This window comes from Borostomias antarcticus, assembly GCF_949987555.1.
Source record: "Borostomias antarcticus genome assembly, chromosome: 5".
NCBI classification, from domain to species: Eukaryota; Metazoa; Chordata; class Actinopteri; order Stomiiformes; family Stomiidae; genus Borostomias; species Borostomias antarcticus.
In genome coordinates, this window is record NC_140238.1 from 10,720,114 (window position 1) to 10,741,677 (window position 21,564).

Sequence of the window (21,564 nt, forward strand, 5' to 3'; positions counted from 1 at the left end):
TAGCTGAGGTAAAATATTTAAGATAATGAGAATATGAGGGAAGGGAATAGCACACAATCGTAACTCACACACTGGCCTGTGGCCTCTCAAACAGGAGAGCTTCATTTCCAAATCAAAGTAATAAACTCTGGTGCGACATGCGACACAGTCGACTAGTTACTGAAACAACAATGTCTGCTCAATATCTGCTCAATATCTGCTCAAAGGTACAGCAATGGCCATAATCATTTTTTAACAATACCATGTTCGAAAACTGTGTCTACCGTAGGGATGACATGGTTGCTTAACTTTGCGGAACATAGACTAACACCTATTCACATTTTGTTTAGGTAGAATTGTCTTGCCTGTCTGCCAATCTGTGCCACCTACAAGGACCACGGTGGGCATAACGCCAGAACTTTATCATGTCATCCTAGACAGTTTATTTGGATGTTTTGAAATAGTCCAATACGTTCTAGGCCTACCTTTGTACATGTCCACCAGGGAGTCCTTGAGCTCCTTGCTGTGCGTCCATGTTGACAGGCTGAGTTCCTCTTCACTCTCCGACCAGTTCTCCCTGAGGTCACAACAGATACGCACAGGTTCAAACCACGTCCTCCTCCTTTACTAGGTCTACGATGTTCTTATGTATTAACACTTCAAATCTCTTTCATAGAGGAGATTTGAAGTGATTTGAAGAGATCTTAGAGGAGAGGAGAGGACAGGACAGGAGAGGACAGGAGAGGAGAGAAGAGGACAGAAGATGACAGGAGCAAGGGAAGGCTGGTGGACTGGTCTGACTTCGCTAGCCTCCAGGTTTCCAGACTGTAACAGGCAGGTCTTATGCTGAGATTACCAGGCGGCCTGTGTGCCTAATCCCCACAACTATGTGTGCTCAGCTGATGCCTGGGGCCCCAGACTCAGACACACCACCACAGACTGAAGAGGATGCTTGTATGCTGCCCATTCACACAGTCCAATCACCAATATTTGTACATCTTCATGGGCACAAAACATAGTCCCATCAAAACACAGTCCCATCAACCCATCAAAACACAGTCCCATCAACAACAGGAGCCTGCATCATTCCCGTTAGGCTAGTATAATACTGGCAACAACTGAATAACCCCAATTCAAACAAATTGTCGCCAGGCTATTGCCAGGCCTATACTCTGTCTCATTATGCTCTACAAAAGGGGTGCAATATAGAACACTTTGCAACATATAGGCTTTAGAACCCGGATTAAAACAGAAACCGATGGAGCTTAAAGTGGTTATATGTGTGTTTATATCTGGGTAATTCGGACTGCTGAATCTTTTTCTCTGCAACGTTCTAAAAGGGTTTTGTGACCGTCTCGTGGGGGATCTTTGATCTTGAACAGGCCTTTAGGGTTTGACATGGAACCTGTTTTCTATTGTTAAATGATTCTTAAAACACCCTTCATATAGAGTGTATGGTAATTCCGTAACAGGAGATGTTCACAGTGGAGAGTCAGCGCTATCAGCTGTGTGTTTATTGAGGGGTCAGTGTCACATTTCTAACAGATACAATGCGCTCACGTTTAGCCAACTGTACTCTAAACTAAAGGACTATTATTGCACACTATCTCTACAGGCTTAGCTACTCTGAGCTTTCATGACAAGTGAGTCATAATCCATTTGGAATGACTACAAAGTTGCTTTGCCTCTCTCTGATCCCTGGCCAGTCATCCATGATGATTATCCACGGTCGGCAGTGAAGCAACATTTAACTCATCTCAACATCAACTTTCAACTGTTGTTTCCACATTGAGAGAGACAAGAGCATGTGTTACATGTTTAAGATCTCCTAACCTGAAACAAGCCAGATATCAATTTGGAAGCAAAGAAGGGTGTTCTGACCCTAACCCTCACCCTGTCTGCATAATACATCCAATCTAATCCCGATAATCTGACATATACTATGGTAGCCTACTTACTTCACCAAGAGCTCATTCTCCAGGGTAGAGATCTTGTGCTTGGCTCTCTGGAGTGCAGTTTTAACATCGTATACTCTAATTTTTGTAGCCATCAACAGGCTGTAATTCCAGCACGGCCTTGGGAGTGATACCGAGAGGCTTTTGTCCAGGGACCTCAATGGCAACCTAATCCATCTCCATGACGACACACACTCCAATCTCTTACAGCATCCAGGAGAGCTTGGATGTAAGGTGAGCTCTAATTCACATCATCCAGGAGAGCTTGGAGGTAAGGTGAGCTCTAATTCGCCAGCACCTTTCATTAACTAACTTGCCATAAAGAACCAATGGGAGAGGAGAGTCTCATGCTTTTTATTTTTTGGGGGGAAGAATCATTTCAGAACTCTTGGAACTCTCTCTCCTCCCCTTTTATATGAATGAATGGCTCCCTATTTAAATACCGGTTGAATTCGTTTGATTGAAAGTACAGGAGAAAGGGGAACTGAATACACTAACTAGGAGGTCTTGCATGTTCCTGGGGGACTAATGCATGTACAGTATAACTTTTGTTCCAGCCCTGCACATAAGAAACACATAAGGCTACTGTCTAGTGAGTGAGTGTCTGTGAAGCTATACCTTGTAAATCAAGGTCTAGAGTTGTGCACCCCTCCTATCAATAAGGCTGTAACAACATTATTATTACATACATAGATATGGGGGTACATACATAGTCTGAACGAGGCTATACAAGGCAATGCAATGCGCCAAATGTTTGTCGGCCACTGCACAGCTGACCAAGCCAATTGATTATCACACACACGCACAGTCTCAGTTACGTGTTACTTTCTGGCATTCCAGGCATTACTGAAATAGCTGACAGTGCACAGCTAGCTGGCTTGCTAGCCGGAACTTGGTTGTGGCTATGAACTGTGTTCAGCAGCATATTAATAACTTAGTTAGATCACGTACACAGCCTCCACGTGGGTAGCTCACTGTCAGCACCGCACTGGTAACGTTACTACCACGGTCCGGTGGCTCAGAGGGTCATTTTATGGTCAGATTAGCTTAGCTGGCTTGACAAAGACGACATGATATGCTAACAAAAAACAAAAAAACTGACGGTTATTTTCTATTACTACTGAATAATTCAACATTTACCACACTTACCAAAATGTCTCCGGATAGATGAACACCACTGTTTCGACGCTTGTGTAGCTAATGTTAGTTCTCTAGCTAGCCACAACTTCAGTGGGGATTTTCCTGTTGGATATATAATTCGAGGAAGTCCAGGGAATCCTGTTGCTCAACTTTTTTTGTCCACCAGAGAGCAGTAGATGATCGACCAAACCTACCAATCATTCACGATCTTGTGCACGATCCGTGTTGCAGCAGAAATCTATTCAAATTCCCACCAACAAAGAACGTTTATAACAATCTGATCTGTGCTGCAACTCTAGTGAATCGGTATTTTCTCATTTAAAATATTGCTCTGCCCGGTTCACCATGAATGTGGACCTAGCTTAAACTCTGGCTAAGTGGTAGTTAAGCGGATTACTGCTATTCTTCCCCCGCTGCTGTGGGTGGCGCTATGGGCGATGTTCACGCCTGCCGCTGACAGGAAGGCCGTGTTCGTTGTTGGTGGTGAATGACTGGGATGCGCCGTTGAAAGAAGCACCGACAGACAGAGTCGCTAGCAAAAAGGTTTAGAAGAGTCTCAGCAACAATGAGTTCGATTGGAACCGGGGTGGGTTTGACAATGTATTATTGTAAATACGTTTGTGGACAGTGAGAAAACAAGGCCCGGTGTGCGGTGGTTTGCATTCAGGAGGCATGGAAATGGCACAAGCTAGCATGTGTTAGCTAGCTAGCTTACGTTAGCAACTTTTAGCCTGCTGCTGAGTCACTTGCACTGAGTGCACTAATGACTTGCTAACTAATGTTAGCTTGCTAAATCGAAATTGAAACCAAGTTAGCCTAGCTTGCTACTTTTGCGACACCCCACACTTTAGAATATAGCTAGCTAGCAATATCTAGCTAGTTAACGTTAGCTACGCGCCTTGGACTTCTAATTTTTTACTAACCTAGCTTTGATAATGTTTGCTAGCTAGCTAATATTAGCTTGCTAGTTTTGCAGTAGTAAGTTTGTCAGCCACAACCGTCTTGAACAGGTGACTATTTACAATCTTGACATCCTTGACAAAGGTTGAGCTTGAAAGCTAGGCTTACATACAGTGCAGTCAATATGAATGATAAAAGTCAATATGTCTCTCTTGTCTCTCCTCTCTAGTATGACTTGTCGGCCTCCACCTTTTCCCCTGATGGGAGGGTGTTCCAGGTGGAATACGCCATGAAGGCAGTGGAGAACAGCAGGTGAGATCCTGAGCACTAGATTATGCCTTTAGTCACTTGTTTTAGAAAGGAGATGCACTGGTGAGTTCTGGCAAGTAGTAGCACACTGACTTTTCCTACGTTAAATGCAATTATTGTAAGTCGCTTTGGATAAAAGCGTCAGCTAAATGATATATGTAATGTAATGTTCCCTGGTCTAGTTGAGTCAGAGATACCTTTATACATGAGGTGTGGGATTTGGTTGAATATCGTTTAGCTACTGTACACCTTTGGTAAGTAAGTCTGTAACCTGCCTGGACTCTACTACTGAACTCTGTCTCCTTGCTTTCTTCCTCCTTCACAAAATAATGGGAGGAGAAGACCTGGATAAATGAGGAGACAGGAGGAGAGTGCAGGTTATTCAGGGAAAGATTTTAAGATTCAAATTCGGTTGCGGGTGGCCGTGGCTCAGGAGGTAGTGGTTCGAATCCCGGCTCCTCCTATCCACATGTCTAAGGCCCAATCCCAATACTCCCCCTATCCCCTAGTTTTGGAGTGCCCTCGACTGGGTAGTGGCCCTTCAGAACAGAGCCACAAGGGGTAGGGGTTGAAATCTTTACCTAAGAAATGGGACACCACTCGCTACGTCTTAAGTCGGAATTGTATTAGTTGCCTGATTTTCTGTGGAGTTCCTGGGATGTTACAGTATGATTACTATTATTATAGTGAAAAATCTGACAAATTTCAGGACAGAACAAGACAGATTAATCAGTTGTACAACCAGGAAGCATGTTTACACATCGGGTGTTAACGTTAGTCCTGCCCATAGAAATGCACTGATATCAGATGAGCAGAGAAGTGCAGAAAAAATGCTACTGGATTATTTTTCGGACTTCATGAACGGGACATGAAATCAACTGTCACTCCAAAATGGTTGTTTACACAAAGTTCTATTGATTACTTTAGATTCAACATTTCACTGTAGCCGTAGCAGTTGACATCTTGTATTGCGATTAGGGATGAGACGGTATACCATAAAAACGTGAACCGTGGTATAAAATGTCCACAGTATTAGAACCGTGACATTCCCTGTGTTTACAGTATTACGTTTACGGTATTACACAATAATGCACTGCTGAAACTTCACATTTCAAGTTTCTTGCAACAGTTAATTTTGTAATTTAGTATAAGCTTGCTATTAATATATAATATACAGTAAATACTTGTTTTTTATGTGTTGGGGAGGTGAAATGCTGTATACCGTGAAATACCCTAAACCGTACCGTGTAACTAGATACCGTACTGTACCGTAATGCAAAAATCCATACCGTCTCATCCCTAATAGCGATGACTGAAATAGCGTTTTTTTTTCTGAAATGCGTGTCATAACAATCCAATGACATGTTCCTTTGCATCTACTTTAAACTAAGCTATTCCATGGATTTTACAATTTTTTAATGTTATTTTGCAAAGATATTGGGCTTCTTTTCCATGTTTTTTCACGGCACCGGCAGCTATCTTTCATATCACTGCCTCGGTTCGCAAAGCATTGTGTGAGTTTTCATCTACCCCTCGGTTTCAAGTCAGCATCTGAAAACCCTCGTTTTGGAGGGCTGTTTGTATGTCCACTAGGGCTGTCCCTAACGACTATTTTTCTAACGATTAATCTAGCGATTATTTTTCCGATTAGACGATTAATCTAACGACTAATTTAACGATTATTCTAACGATTATTTTTTTACTGTTCGATTAATATATCACTTAATTTTCCCCAAATAAATCTCAAAAACTTCTCTTATTAACATTTCAGTATTTTATTCAATTATTCTTGTACAAATTAAAATAAAATTATGCTTCTGCACTGCAGGGCAATATTCCACAACAAAAAAAATCCTCTCTGTCTTACAGTCCAACATAAAATATAATATTATAAAATATAAAAGTTAACTTCAAATAAAAGGAAAAGTGCAAGTAATGCAGTAGGCAAGTTCAAGTCATTTTCAGGAGGAATACCAAAATAAATACCAACATAAAATCCTCTAATTAGTGCAATTCGAGTGCAATTCTAACCGGAATACCGTAACTATAACTCTCAGTAACAATAACGATCTCAGTAACAATATAAAATGCTCCCCCTCTCTCTGCTCTCCCCCTCCCACGCTCCTCTCTCTCCCCCCCTCCTCTCTCCCTCCCCTTCTCTCTCTCCTCCTGCCTCCTCTTCTCTCTCCTGCGCTCCTCTCCCCCCCTCCCCCTCACTCCTCTCCCCCCCTCCCCCTCTCTCTCTCCTCCTGCCTCCTCTTCTCTCTCCCCCTCCCCCGCGCACCTCTCTCCCACACTCCTCTCTCTCCCCCGTCTCCTCCCCTCTCCCCTTCTCTCTCCTCCTGCGCTCCTCTCTCCCCCTCCCCCTCTCGTGCGCTCCCCCCTTCGCTCTCTCCCCCCCCCCTCTCCCTTCTCCCCCCTCCACCTTAGGCATTACTGTGGAGGAATGTGAGCATGTCCACATCTTTCTTTCTTTCTTTCTTTCTTCTCCATCAAATTTGTGAAGTGGTGCCTGGAGGGAAGTGTATACCCTGGGTGAAATGTGTTGATCATCTCACGGAAGCCTTGACCCTCCACAATAGCAACAGGTCTCATGTCCTTGACGATCATCTGTAAGATGCAGTTAGAAAGCTGAGCAGCCATCTGGGGTGTGCATGGAGTTGTGTTCTTTTTGTGGAAAAAGTCCTCCACACTGCTTTGCCTCCTGAAAATATTAAGCACATTAGTTAATTAAATAGCTAATGCTAATAGTGGCATATTTAACAAATAAGACTAGTTTTAATGTTTTCTCAGGCGAGAAAGTAACCATGTAGATTCCCAATATGTGGTCAGTTTATCCAAATAACCTGTTTTGGGAGATTTTAGCACCGTTCTTCAAAAGCTCCGGTAGCTTCCCTGTTGCCTAGCAACATGTGCTTGTAAACAAAACGCTCTGCGCCTGCGCCATTTCTTATCATGTGTGGGCCCCTTAATCTCCACCTAACTGCTATGTTGAGCCAACTTGAATGCCAACATGGCCATTTAGAAGTCTGTCCATCACCACAACACATAGCTAGCTAGTAGCTACATTGCTAGCTAACGTTACTCTCGCTGCTATGTTATGATTAGCTCAATTGATGCTAACGTAGCCATTTAGGTGCGAGCACCACAATGACAATAGGCCACCGTAGCTAGCCAGCTCCATAGCTAACGTTACTAACACCAGAAGACATACACACTGTGGTGAGCTACATTGCTTGGGTAACATTAGCTAGTAGCTATCCATTTTTCACTCATACACGGCCGGAAAAGTGAACAGAAATACAACGCGGTGACTTACGGTGCTATCTTGCGGCTGTCTTCACAAAGAGCTCCGGGATGGTTTTTGTCTGAAGTACTCCCACACTTTGGACGATCGTGGGCGAGGTTTTCTAGCTGCCGGCTCTACTCCGGGGACCTCCATGTTTCCACTGGTCGCAGCCATGTTGTTTATTTGCGACGCATCGACGCACATTAAGGCAAGTCGACGTATTGACGTAGTCGATTACGTCGACTACGTCGACGCGTCGTCCCAGCCCTAATGTCCACTAGCCCTCGATATGCCCCTTAGCCCTAGAAACTAAAAGGAATGGCACACACTACCCTACGCATGAACGCGCAAAATGTAGGGGTAGGGTCAAGGGCTAGGGCTAAGGGGGGGGTATTGGGATTGGGCCTAGGTGTCCTTGGACAAGACGTCAAGTTTCTCCCAATGAGCAGGCTAGCACCTTGCATGGCAGCTGCCGCCATTGGTGTGTGAATGTGTGTGTGTGTATGGGTGAATAAGAGGCCATTTGGATAAAAGCGCTATATACGTGTAGTCCATTAACCATGTTAATCTGATTCACTGGAGCCCATGTCTTACACTGTCTCTCTCCTCTGTGTGTGTCCATACAGCACAGCAATTGCCATCAGATGCAAAGATGGTGTTGTCTTCGGTGTTGAGAAGTTGGTTCTTTCCAAACTGTACGAGCAAGGCTCCAACAAACGCATCTTCAACATCGACAGACATGTGGGAATGGTATGATGATGATCATGACATGCACCGTTGTTTCCATAAACGGCCACACAGCCGAGCACACCACCTCGCAACAACCTTGCTTGTCACATTCTAGTCATGTAATGGCAAATTTCAGAGAAGGCAAATAAAGAGTAAAGTATATAAACTATGAATCGCTGAGGTGAGGTAGGTGCAGAACGAGACAATCCATACAACAACGCTGCCTCATTTGCGCTGACTTGTCTGCTGTTCTCAGGCCGTCGCAGGACTACTGGCTGATGCCAGGTCCCTCTCTGAGGTGGCCCGAGAGGAGGCCTCCAACTTCAGATCCAACTATGGACACGACATCCCCCTGAAGGTAAACCAAAACCCCTGCTTCTCTTCATGAGCTACTTACATTTAGACAATAATAATAATAATTTAAAAAATGCTGCATTCCATTTGGCTCTTGAAGTCCTGATTTACGAGATACTACTCGCAGCTTTAACTGGAACGGTCCTCTTGACTTGTTTTCTTCACTCGTGAGCTCATACCATTCGATCCTACCCCCAGTTCGCTCTGGAAGTCGAGAGCAAGATGGCAGCTCCCTGCAGTGTTTCCCCTAGGATTTTTTCAGGGGGGTGGGGGGGGGGGGGGGGGTGGTGGTAAGGCCCTCGAAACTACTAGGCTTTGTTCACACGGCAGGGAAATGTGACCCAAATCCGATCTTTTTGCCTACATGCGACTCAGGTCTGATTTTTTAATGACTGTGTGAACAGCGCAAGTCACATGAAATCAGTTTTTTTTTTTTTATCCAACCTGGGTCGCTTTCAGAGGTGGTATTAAATCAGACACATGTCTGATGTTTTGCAACGCGCCCGCCCGCCGTCTGAACAGTCATGTCGCGTTTAATGCTACTTTTACATCACTAGAGCGACAGAGTGACAATCGTCACAATTCTACGCCGGTTCCCATCCAAGGCAATGATAGGAGAAACACTGCCCTGTGTAACTAAGTGAAATAATACTGTTTTATAAGCATTTCTGCCTTATTTGTGTCTCATTTAAGCAGCAATAAGCGATTTCCTACCGCTAGATGGCAGTAAGAGAGTTGCTTACAAACGAAAGACCTAAAACATATATGTACACTATATGGACAAAAGTATTGGCCCACCTACAGGAGCTTTTATGACATCCCATTGTAAATTCATAGGTAATAATATGGAGTTGGTCCCCCTTTTGCAGCTATAGCAGCTTCCACTCTTCTGGGAAGGCTTTGTACAAGATATTGGAGTGTGTCTGGGAATTTTTGCCCATTCATCCACAAGAGCATTTGTGAGGTCAAACACTGATATTGGACGAGAAGACCTAGCTCGCAATCTCCGTTCTAGTTCATCCCAAAGGTATTCAATGGAGCTGAGGTCAGGGCTCTATGTGGGCCAGTCAAGTTCTTCCACACCAACCTCACATGCCTTTATGGACCTTGCTTTGTGCACTGGGACACAGTCATGCTGGAAAAGAAAAGGGCCTACCTCAAACTGATCCCACAATGTCGGAAGCATAGAATTGTCCAAAATGTCTTGGTAAGCTGAAGCATTAACATTTCCCTTCACTGGAACTAAGGGGCCTAGGCCAACCCCAGAAAAACAACCCCAGACCATTAACCCTCCTCCACCAAACTTTACAGTTGGCACAATGCAGTCAGGCAGGTAACGTTCTCCTGGCATTTGCCAAACCCAGACTCTGCATGCTTTACGCCACTCCATCCGACGCTTGGCATTGTGCTTGGTGTGATGTAAGGCTCGGTCATGGAAACCCATGTCATTAAGCGCCCGGCTCACAGTTTTTGTGCTGATGCTAATGCCAGAGGAGGTTTGGAACTCTGCAGTTATTGAGTCAGCAGAGAGTTGGCGATTTTTGCTCACTATGCCTCTCAGCACTTGGCGACCCCACTCTAACTTTACGTGCTCTGCCACTTCGTGGCCGAGTTGCTGTGGTCTCTAAATGCTTCCATTTTACAATAATACCACTTGTTGATTGTGGAATATCTAGGAGGGAAGAAATTTCACGAACTGACTTATTGCAACGGTGGCATCCTATTACACTACCACGCTGGAATTAAGTGAGCTCTTTAGAACGACCCATTCTTTCACAAATGTTTGTAGAGGCAGAGTGCATGGCTAGGTGCTTGATTTTATACACCTGTGGCAATGGGACTGAATGAAACACCTGCATTCAATGATTAAGAGGTGTGTCCCAATACTGTCCATATAGTGTACATTTAAGGCATGGGGGTGGAGCAAAAGAAATGCTGGAATAGAAAGACGTGGCGACTGGTAGGGGTGAGTCATTGAAGTTGGACACATTAGTACGCTATGGCTCAATGAAACAATCTGATATCAGGTCGTTTTCATTTGTTTTGACAAAATGTGAAAAAAATCTGTTATTGCAGCTTTAAATCAGTTGTACACACACTATTCCCCAACTGTTATGAGGACATGTACTACACTACCTCTTTTGTATCCAAAATACCACATAGTGCGTTATCTACGGGTTTGGCAAACAAAGCTAGCTACTAACGTCCATCTTTGTTCTGAGCTGTTGTTGGTGTGTCTACTTTAACGCGGTTACCTCGTGGGTGGCGTCATTCTCCATTTCCCACCACACCACTTCTCAGCCAATTGGAACGCAGCATAATACTGAGTACACAGTCTCTACTGACCCACTGGTATAAGTAACAGAGTTCGATTTGTGGACCTTACTATAAATCCCACCCACGGCATCAAACCTGTAGATGTTTGGTGGCGTAGCGAACTAAAGACATGTTTATGAGAGATGGACATGTAAGTCAGAGGACCAAAGATCAAACCCAGCATAGGCCAAGTGTGGTTGGGAAGCAAAAGTGATGCAGTGACACCTGTTAGTGCCTCATCATTGCTGCTTGCTCAGTAGTTGGATTTCCTCTCATCCAAGCTGGCTCATATCTATGTTAAATTAGTAGTTTGGTATTTAGCATTGTAAGCCCTGTTATAATGTTATTTACGATCATATACAACGGTCCATATCAAAATGTTGACATACAGTGCACTCTTGAGATACAAGTGCTCATTGCTCATGTCGCAGCTATGTACACAATGGATCTCTATGGGCATATGTGCATAAATATACATTGTGTACTTAGCTGTGACATGAGCAATGAGCACTAATATCTCGGGGATTTGTCAAAAATGCTTACATGGACTGCTGTATATGATCGTAAATAACCGGGCTTATGATGCTAAATACCAAACTACTCCTATTGTGACTGATGTGAATTTCATGCTGAAAGTAACCCTGTTTATTCCATGAGTCCTGTTCTGCTTTACTTAACTCCTTGAATGGGGATTAACGGCATGTAATCTGTCTTTCCAGCACCTGTCAGACAGAGTGGCGATGTACGTCCACGCCTACACGTTATACAGCGCCGTCAGGCCCTTCGGATGCAGGTAGTACACACACACACACACACACACACAGGAGACCACACCCACATGGTTCTCACCCCTGGTTCCTGCTAGTCGTCTTTGTTGATTATCTTGTATTGTTACCGTTCCCTTTAAGGTGTTGTAGTATAGTGTTTGTAGCCCCCAGTTGCTCACGTAATCCCTGTGACTTCAGCTGATCAAATCAGCTGCGGTGGAGATGATGGAATACATTGGTGGAATGGATGTGTACTACATTATGTCTGAGCAGAGGTTTGGGATTGGAGAGGATTCTGAGGAGGGATTTGAGTTGAATCCTGCGGAAGATACGCCAACAGTATAGCATAGTTTTACAAACAAGGATAGTATAGTACAGGTCCAGGGGAAGGTTGACCTCTCCTCCTCCCCCTCTACCCAGCTTCATCCTGGGCTCCTATGACCAGGACGACGGTCCTCAGCTCTACATGGTGGACCCATCTGGCATCTCTTACGTGAGTTATTTTGTCTCTAGTTCTGTCATCTTGATCCTCTCCTTGGAAAATGTTCTGTAGGATTCTTAACTCACTGTCAATAAACATTCTACTAACTGCCCACTAACCCTAACTGCCACCAATGTTGCAGCTAGTGCTGGGTATCGTTGACATTTTTCGGATTCGATACCGGTTCCTAATTTGAGCTTTTCAGTGCCTATGTTGAACAAGAGTGCATTAAATATTCCGTCTAAATATAGTTTTCCCCTCTCATTAATGTAGTGTACATGTACCAGCAGGACACGGGGCTATTCTAATATTGCAGAGGTTGATGGACAAAATTTAAACAGATTTTAAATTATTTTTTTTACACAAAAGGAATATATCACAGTATGACCACTGAGTAGGATACCAGTTTCACTTGGAATAGATGTTAGGGGGCTTCCGCATTTGAGAATGGCTGCGATCCATTTACAATTAAATTGGTTACTGCCCTGTGGCATTCTCTCTGCATACTCTGTGGTCAGTGTCATCCTGTCTGATGCGATGAAGGGTGATACTTCTGCATCTATGAAGGCTACTGGAGGGAGTGTGGGGGTGGCAGCAGGAATAACTAAAAACAAAAACTTTAGAGCTGCGTTAGGAACTTATGGGCAATTTTTCTTTTTTTCAAACTTTGTTCCAAACGTAAGTAGAGTTACAATAGCTATCTTACTTTAGCTAACCAGGTCATGTTAGACAGGAGTGAAAGACACATCCAAATCTTTGCCAGTGCCTTCATCACAATTTGTCTTTATCAACTAACAGTAGCTTTAGGGGCACAGTTACGTGTGTTCCAGTTGATATTATTTGTATTAAATGCTTACATCGTGTGTAGGCCTTTTTAAAATCACCTGCTCCGGAGTTGGGCCCATATCTCAAAAAACACAAAAACATTATATTGTATATTAGAATGCAGAAACATGTATATGCCTAAATGTGCCATTAACAGTAAACATGACTTGTTTAGCTAACTAGCTAAATGTCCCTGTCACCATCATTTGCGGATGGTGGCACACTAGAAAGAGGCACGCTATAGGAGGACACAGATGATGTTGGTGCACCTGAAAAAGTCTTCAGACAAGACCTGATATGTGCATGTGCAGGACAGGCAGGACATGTAGGTCTGCGAGCACTCACAAGATGCAAGCATGGCGAGCAACTCCGACTTTAGGTTACATAGAGTAACTCACATTGCCCTAAACTGGCAGTAAGATTTGTTGAAAAAAAAGTCTAATAGAAGCTAAAGTTGGTACTGATTTTTTTACTGACACCTTTTAATTTAGGAACCAAATTTCAGTACCCAGCCCAAGTATCAGCAGTTTTAGTAATATAGTTGTTGAGCATTAGAAAAAGAGATGTTGATGCCTGAAAATAAAGTTACCCTCTCGTTTGATTGGTTTAGCGAGCAGTTTCTCTCATTAACAAAACAATGTCCTGGTTTCCAGGGTTACTGGGGATGTGCCATTGGGAAAGCCAAGCAGGCTGCCAAGACAGAGATTGAGAAGCTCCAGGTAAGCTTGACCTGGTTATCTCTCTATAGCCAAGGTTTTATTTTATGCAGTTTCACTCCTTGTACCTTGCTTGTTTGACTTTGGTTGTGTGTCACTCAACAGATGAAAGACATGACCTGCAAGGAGCTGGTGAAAGAGGTGGCTAAAATGTAAGTTTCATCATGAGCAGATACACACAGGATTTCTATATTCAGAGATCTTTATTGTCCATGGTGGATACATACTGATAATGCATTTAGCTTCTGTGTAGTTCACTTAGTAACCATCACCTTGCTATTGGCCATTTGAGAGGGCAATGGATATTCACTAACCTTTTGATTTTCAACTAAAGAACTTTTGAGTTTTTACTGCCAAATTGACCAGTACGTCTAATGGTTTTGTCTCTGTCTTCCAGAATTTACATTGTACACGATGAGGTGAAAGACAAAGCCTTCGAGCTGGAGCTCAGCTGGGTGGGAAAAGGTGAGAAGGCCGACTCATCATGTATACACCAGTTAGTTGGTCTGCAGTCTCATTGGTTCTCTGAGTTGTGAAGTAGTGATTTGGTGCCTGGAACTCGCATAGAATCTGTGTATAATCGCTTTACTATATGTAGGCTTTACCTGTATATCTTCAAACAGGCAGAGCGGCATGAAATGTCTGGATTTGTTTTTCAAATGCAATGATAAGAGGTGTGAAATTCTGAGAATCACTGTGCACCCCTGTTCATCTCCCCTCACCAGTTACAAATGGACGCCATGAGCTGGTTCCCAAGGACATCAGAGAAGAGGCAGAGAAGTACGCTAAGGTGAGCCAAGCAAACCACCACAAGTCCACTTATGTACAGCATAGTCCCTCGTGTTCAGCAGGGGTTCTTTATGCTCGTCTGATTCTCAAGATCAAATTACACTGGGTCCTGTTCAAAACTCTCCTCCAACCGTCCTCTCCTAAGCGTTTTTAGAAGGGAGGTGATGCGTTTCCAAATCAAGGACAGATTTTTGAGATTCGACCAATGTTGACAATACCAAACTCAAAAGTGTATGTAGCCTGACTACACATTTCTACCCTAACCACTGCCCTCTCGTTCTCCATGTGTTTTGGCTACTGTCTACAGGATTCCCTGGAGGAGGAGGATGACTCTGATGAAGACAATATGTAAACTCACCGTGACAGTTTTTCCTCTCAACCACTCTCCCTCCTCTCCCCTCACACACACACACTCACTGACTGACAGCCTCTTCTGTGAGACAGATATTCTTTTGTACGTTTTATAGTTCAAGGACCATTCATGTCATTTCTTTTCTTGTTTGGTTTCGATGGCTCTTGCACTTGAAATAAAAATGAAAGTCAAATAATGTTTATAGTAAAAGGATTGATGGACTTTTTGTGATGGGAAACACTTTACTTACCATGTTTGCATCTAATGCTACACTTAGCATTTCTGTGTTCTGTGTAGAAGCCAGTGGTATACACAACAAGGACTCAAACCTTGAAATGCAGAGCAGCAGTGCCAACAACCACTAATGTAAGAGGCTCAAGAAAAAACGTGTATGAATGTTGTACTATTCTAATAATTAAGTGTGACATTGGTTCGTGCATTTCTTTGGATGGATAGATGAATGCCATGTGATTTCAAGAGGGACAGCTGCAGTCCAGTTGAACAGACTGACTCACGCTTTCCTTCCACTTCACACCAAGGTCTTTGAAATGAAACAGCAGCTTGCAAGAGGTTGACCTGGCTAACAGTACTTACTAGACAGCTTGCTCCCCAAGATAGAAGGCCTGTTGGAGAATGTCAGGGTTGGCAGAGATAGCCAGAGAAGCCAAAGCTTCTCCAGATCCAGAATTACCTGGTGGGTGGACCTCTTTATCAGTCTGACCCTGTGCAACCATGACACCCTGATGCCTTAGTTTACTTAGACCATCAGTACCAGCAACAAATACAGTACAACCTAGACCACTTTCCAGGCTCTTATTATCTTGGTCTGATAGGCTGGGGGAGCCAAGACTAAGGCCACTCTAGCCAATCCCCATGAATCGGAACAGACTTCACAACCTGGCTGTGCATTTATTGATACAGACTGCTGTGCTTTTTAGTCCCAACCCAGCACTAACACACCTGCTTTAAACACTCAAGCTTTAGAGGACATTCAGGTTGATATTAGGCTCAGCTGTGTCCCACCATATGTACAGCAGCTGTCGAGAGGAGAGGACGTCAAAACAGTGGCTTTAAAGTCAGTACAGCAACCCCCCAGGCCCAAGGCTTTTACCTGCACATGCTTCCGGTTACGTAATCTACTTGCCAGTTCTGACGTCCTACAAACGCTACTAGACGCCATTGCCTCCAGCTTGCTATCGACAGTTTCTAAGCTATTCGCCGCTTGCCTCCTTAAACTCGGCATATTAACACAGCGCTCTTGTGGCAATTCTTCGATCCAGCAAAGACTTGTTGTCAACGTCGTGACATAAGAGATAAAATTGTGTTGTGTTCGCCATAGCCACTACTCTGCCTGCAGGAGACACTCATGACAAGGAAGCCAGTGTAGGCGGATCATTGTCGTGGAACTGTAGCCAATGACAAACCTGGAAAGCTCAGACCTGGATAACTCTAGCCAATCATGTTTCCAAGTTTGGGTTTCGGCCGGGTTTCTGGTCGCGCCGCAGCTAAATAATCGACAACCAACGAGGTCGCCTCCCTGAAAGCGCCGCTTTCATATAGACCAACCAGAGAAGCGAGCAAAGTATGTCCTATAGAATACGAAGCATCGCTAAGCCAATCATATTACTGCATACCGACTACCGCTGTCACTGCAGCCAATCGGATTTCGAGAAACACGGTCCCTGCTCAACAGCTTGTTATTCGTGTATTGCTTTGCATCCCGACCCTAGCAAGTGGCGAGCAGGCGAGTCGTTGTATGTAAGTATTAAAAATGTTCATATTCTTTCTAAATGAAACATAAACTTTTATCAGTTCAATTTGTGGCGTCTATCAGAACACACACCAGGTTCAATTATGGAGTGGTTGTAATCCGTTTACTTGTTATATTTGATTGTAAAGAGGAGGTGGCTAGGCTATGAATTGAATGGCAGTGGACTAACGTTAACGTTAGTCGGCTTGTTTTTGCAGTGAAGAAATGTATGCGCCTTTTGTGGAACTGGATATTAAATAAATAATTCTTGTCCAGATACTTTTTTGTGTCGTTGTTGCCCACCGCTCCTTCTTTATAACAAAGAAAACCCCCGTCTGATACGTTTTACCGGAACTAACTGGCTAACTCATGATAGCAAGACGGTTTAAATCGCCATATCGAGAAACTATCCAGCCTACCAGCAAGGTTAGTTGGGCTAGCTAGCTAAATTTAGCCCGCGACTTGGGAGTAATCTTCTCCCGTTCTTTTGCCCTCGAAAACACCAAATATCCCGAGAACTACGCTGAATGTGGTAAGCTTAGCCGAACATGTTTTCGTACGGTGACTGAAAGCTAGTACGTATTTCTAGCCCGGCTGCTGCTGCTGTGTGTTTCACGGTCAGTTTGTAAACGAGCCACTGTCTGACATGGTGCAGCACGGCGAGCTATGATGGCGACGTGACACAGTCAGCCTGAGCGGAGCGGGAAGGAACACAGAACACACGCACTAGTCTGGTTTGTTGTCCCCGTGCGACGTCCTTCTGATTCTCGAACGTTTTGACCATCACGCTAAAGAACTTTATGTTCTAGAACAACTAATGGTTCGATTATGATTTTGTTTTTTTGGGGGGGGGGAACAACGTTGGCATAGCTAAGCTAAACGTGCCACACATTTTTTTTTGTGAATCTGGAGAGAGAGGGAGGGGGGCTGCATCGAGCTTGAAAAGAATGCGTTAGAAGTAACTGGCTAGTTCGTTAGCCCTGTGCTAACGTATTTTGCACATTTTCGACAGTATTACTGTTTAACGTCATTCGCAAAGATGTAAAGATCTGTGAAATAACATTATCGTTTGTCTGATTTGTCTTCCAGCAATCAAAATCTACCGAGCTGGACTCCCTCAAATAGCCTCAAAGATGAAGGTAACGTTAAGTCACTTGGCTAAGCTCTGTTGAAAACAGCAGTGTAGCCGACGCCTCTTTTTGCCTTAGCTTGAGAGATGATGTGGGTAGGAACTGTCTGCCTGTTCCCATTGCATGTCTTCGAATCTACTGGTATTTAGACACTAATGTCAAACGTGCTTGTTAGACATCTCAGTTCGTTGGAAAGTTCCCCTGTTTCTTCCCCCTATGTGTGGGTCTTTTTAGTATTGATCAACCATGACTTTACCAGCAATTCTAATTCTCTACATAATGTAGCAGCCTTGTCGAGTTGCAGCCTACATTCTAAACCTTCATGTTGATGTGTAAAATAAGGAACCGGTAGGAAGTCCAAGATGTCGTCTTCTGCATTTTGGACAATTCTTTCCCACCGCGAACCACACAGCAACAAAGAAGTGCCTCTGCAGTACAGCATAGGTCTCTGGTCCTGGAGAGCTTCTCACCTGGAGGCTTTCTCTCCCTAACCTAGCGCACCTGATTCTGCGAATAAGCTGCTCGCCAAGTCCTTAATTTGCAGAATCTAGTGTGTTCCGATTCAAAGGGTGCTGGATCAAGAGTCTGTACGCACAATAGCTCTCCAGGACCGGAGTTGGAGACCTCTGCGAGGGCAGTATTAACTGTGATGTGTGTGTCTGTGGTGCCCAGGCAGCAGACGAGCCTGCCTACCTGACCGTGGGGACAGACGTCAGTGCTAAGTACAGAGGGGCTTTCTGCGAAGCCAAGATCAAGACTGTTAAACGCATGGTGAAGGTGAAGGTAAGAGCCCAACATTAAGCACGACAGACACCCGCTACCACCGCTAGGGAATGAAGAGATTGGGGGCCACAGCTCTCTGTCGATGTTTACCTGTAGACGGAGAGAATGAAAATGGGTCCTACTAGGAAAGAAAACCGTCTGTTTCAATGCTTAGTTTGCTTCAAAGCACTGTAGTAAATGGCGTTGCCTTTTCTCTGCCTACATGTCGGTGTAGATGTGTATTTTTCCATTGAGACCTGGCTGAATAGGTACATATTGTTTGTCTTAGACTTGCTTGATATGCAGGGTACAATAATGTCACACTTTCCTCAGATTAATCAAAGTCGTCCAGTCTAAAGTGAGGGCAGTTGCTACTGCAGAGAACCCTGTCTTAGACTTGCTTGATATGCAGGGTACAATAATGTCACACTTTCCTCAGATTAATCGAAGTCGTCCAGTCTAAAGTGAGGGCAGTTGCTACTGCAGAGAACCCTGCCATTATCAGTAGATATTGGTGTCTGCCAGTGACAGCTATCAAGTATGGACTTGTTCTTTGAACAGTTAAGTTTCAGGAAGCGTTAGTTAATCTCTCTGGCTACAGCGAATTTAGTTAAGAAGCAAGAACAGGGGTCTTGTGTGAGCAGCCTTTCAATCTGGCACCTTAGGAACGCTCCTCATTCTGCCTGTTTAGTAGAATCAGGTATGCTACAGTAGGGTTAGGGTTGGAGAGAGAGACTCAAGGTCAGTACCTCTCCAGAACTGGAGTTGGAGACCTATTGGCTAGATTATGAGTATACATACATACGTACTCGGGGCCTCTCTTCAGTGCTCACAATGAGGACCGGCAGGTATTTTTGTCACTGCTAATTAGTATGGCATCAGTAAGAGCTGCTATGTGTACGGCCTGTGGTTTTTATGGGTGTTTACAGACTATTGACATCATATAGGGTATTGTAAATGCCAGGCCGTGCTAGGCCGTGTAGGCCTATCTCCTGTCGGGGGATAGATATGGCTCTCATAGGTTTTACTGTCCCTCTGTGTCAGTCAGAGGCAGGTCAGGTCGAAGCATTGCGTGTTGCCCATATTTTCCACCGTTCTCCTCCCGACTGGCTGAGGCATTATACTTGTCACGTCGCCTTCTTATAGAGGAAGATCAGAACGATTGGGGGGGGGGGGGGGGGGGTTGGCGGCGGCGGCGTTGCAGCAGCTCTCAGTGTGTGGGTGTAGCAGTAAGTCCCTCAGTTAAAGCAGAGTTGGGTCCCTCCCTTGCCATGTGTAGCTCTGGTCACAGGAGTTCATCTGTAAGCCGCCTTGGTAAAGATTGTTTGTGTTATACTGGGTGTTACACAATTGGATTACTGTGCCTGGCTTCACTGGAACTTCTTCGCTGTTTTCTCTCCCTCTCTTTCTTTCATTCTCTTTCTCCCTCTCTATCTCTGCACCCACCAACCCCAACCAGGTGACATTGAAAGGAGAGACCACCTCGCAGGTTGTCCAGGACGATCAGGTCAAAGGGCCATTGAGGGTGAGATGGAACCCTCTTCTGTTCTCTCTCTCTCCCTCTCTCATTATTCTGCAGTATAGGTAACACTTTATTGCACCGACACCCGTTGTGCTGTCCTGTAGCATTATGAACATTTCTGCACCACTGTGACCATGTAGGCTTCCTCAAGACACCCCTCATGATCAGCAGTGTTGGGAATGTTTCTGCAGCATTTTTAATGTTTTCTACAGTGTTGTGAACATTATTTTACCTTTCTTAACGCACCAGCTGACATTCTATGGCTTGTGAACATTTCTGCCCAGTAGCGAACGTTTCTTCACCGTTGTGAGTTGGTTAAGTTCCTGAATGCCCCCCCTGTCCCTCTGCAGGTGGGCTCCACGGTGGAGGTGAAGACCCCAGAGGGGGTCTCCGGCGAGGCCGTCATCGGAAAGCTAACAGATGCCAGTTGGTACACCGTGGGTGAGTAAAGTCTAATTTGTGCTTCTTGAAAAATGTCGCTTGACAAAGCATACATTGGGCTTAACGCAGCCAGACACACCAGTAAGCAGCATATAGGCGCACAGCTGCACCAGGCAGGCACCAATTCTTAAATGACCAGGCAGTAACTACTGTACCTTAAAGGGAGTGTTCAACTATTTTCAACATTTTACATTTTATTTTCCCACTTGGCTAGACTCCCATCGAGCCTGCATCTAGCTACAATCCCTTGACCAAGACCTACAATGCCTTAAATGGAAAAGTTTCTTTTTCAAGTTCACAGTTTTTTAACGTTGAGTTTGTTTTCCCATCCTCAAATCATCCAGACAGTTTGTAGATCAGTGTTCTGAAGTGAAGCTGTTTGTTGTGTTCCAGTGTTTGACGACGGCGACGAGAAGACGCTGCGCAGGACGTCGCTATGCCTGAAGGGAGAGAGACACTTCGCTGAGAGCGAGGTAAAGGACGTGGTGTCCGTCTGTCGGCCGGTCCCGTCGCGGTTCTACCTCAGCGCTCTTCCGAGCGACCCGCCATGTTGATTTTAACTGCCCATGCTTGTCGTTCAGACGCTGGACCAACTGCCACTAACCAACCCAGAGCACTTCGGCACGCCCGTCATCGGGAAGAAGTCAAACCGCGGAGGGAGGCGCTTGTCACAGGCTGTGTGAGTTTACCTCCGACCCCTTATGTCCCAATCCAACCCCCTGTCCTCATTAAGTGTAGTACTTAAGTCAGAGAGGCAGCGTTCTGGTCTAACGAGTGGTGTTGCCTCAATTGTCCACAAGCATGTTCTATTTGCCCTGAGAGGGAATACAACTCTGTTGTTCAGCCAAGCTGAAAAATGTCTTTGACCTGATGGTCTGTCTCTGTCATGATGTTCTTGTCCCTGTTCAATCACTGCCTGAATGTGAGCACTCTGCCAGGGTAAAAGACTCTGCTTTCTTAGAAATCTACTCGCGGCGTTCTCCCTCGGAGGGAGCTGTAGCAGTGGTGGTGATGGACGGGCACAAAATGTGTTTTTTTTGTGCGCGCCCCTGCCGGGA

The 21,564-nt window shown here is 44.7% G+C and overlaps 3 protein-coding genes across 3 annotated transcripts in view; 2 read left to right on the plus strand and 1 right to left on the minus strand.

Annotated features, from left to right (window-relative positions):
* The window catches only part of mipol1 (mirror-image polydactyly 1), a 68,022-nt gene extending 64,816 nt beyond the window's left edge, over positions 1-3,206 (minus strand). The window contains exons 1-2 of the mRNA XM_084438753.1: positions 3,084-3,206; positions 465-556 (exon numbers count right to left, since the gene is read on the minus strand). Of these exons, the coding sequence (XP_084294879.1) occupies positions 465-474 (10 nt within the window). The 5' untranslated portion in view covers positions 475-556; positions 3,084-3,206. The remainder of the gene's footprint in view (positions 1-464; positions 557-3,083) is intronic.
* Positions 3,207-3,549: 343 nt separating this feature from the next.
* On the plus strand, positions 3,550-15,085 carry psma3 (proteasome 20S subunit alpha 3). The gene is made up of 11 exons (XM_084438813.1): positions 3,550-3,660; positions 4,204-4,286; positions 8,199-8,322; positions 8,558-8,659; positions 11,691-11,764; positions 12,159-12,231; positions 13,698-13,763; positions 13,866-13,912; positions 14,158-14,225; positions 14,486-14,550; positions 14,857-15,085. Exons 1-11 carry the CDS (start codon positions 3,640-3,642, stop codon positions 14,899-14,901), a joined length of 768 nt encoding a protein of 255 aa, XP_084294939.1. The 5' UTR covers positions 3,550-3,639; the 3' UTR covers positions 14,902-15,085.
* A 2,699-nt stretch (positions 15,086-17,784) lies between these two features.
* The window catches only part of arid4a (AT-rich interactive domain 4A), a gene marked incomplete at its 5' end in the record, with an annotated part of 37,643 nt that continues 33,863 nt past the window's right edge, over positions 17,785-21,564 (plus strand). Inside the window, 6 exons of the mRNA XM_084438894.1 lie at positions 17,785-17,790; positions 18,454-18,564; positions 20,003-20,068; positions 20,416-20,506; positions 20,900-20,979; positions 21,088-21,185. Of these exons, the coding sequence (XP_084295020.1) occupies positions 17,785-17,790; positions 18,454-18,564; positions 20,003-20,068; positions 20,416-20,506; positions 20,900-20,979; positions 21,088-21,185 (452 nt within the window). The remainder of the gene's footprint in view (positions 17,791-18,453; positions 18,565-20,002; positions 20,069-20,415; positions 20,507-20,899; positions 20,980-21,087; positions 21,186-21,564) is intronic.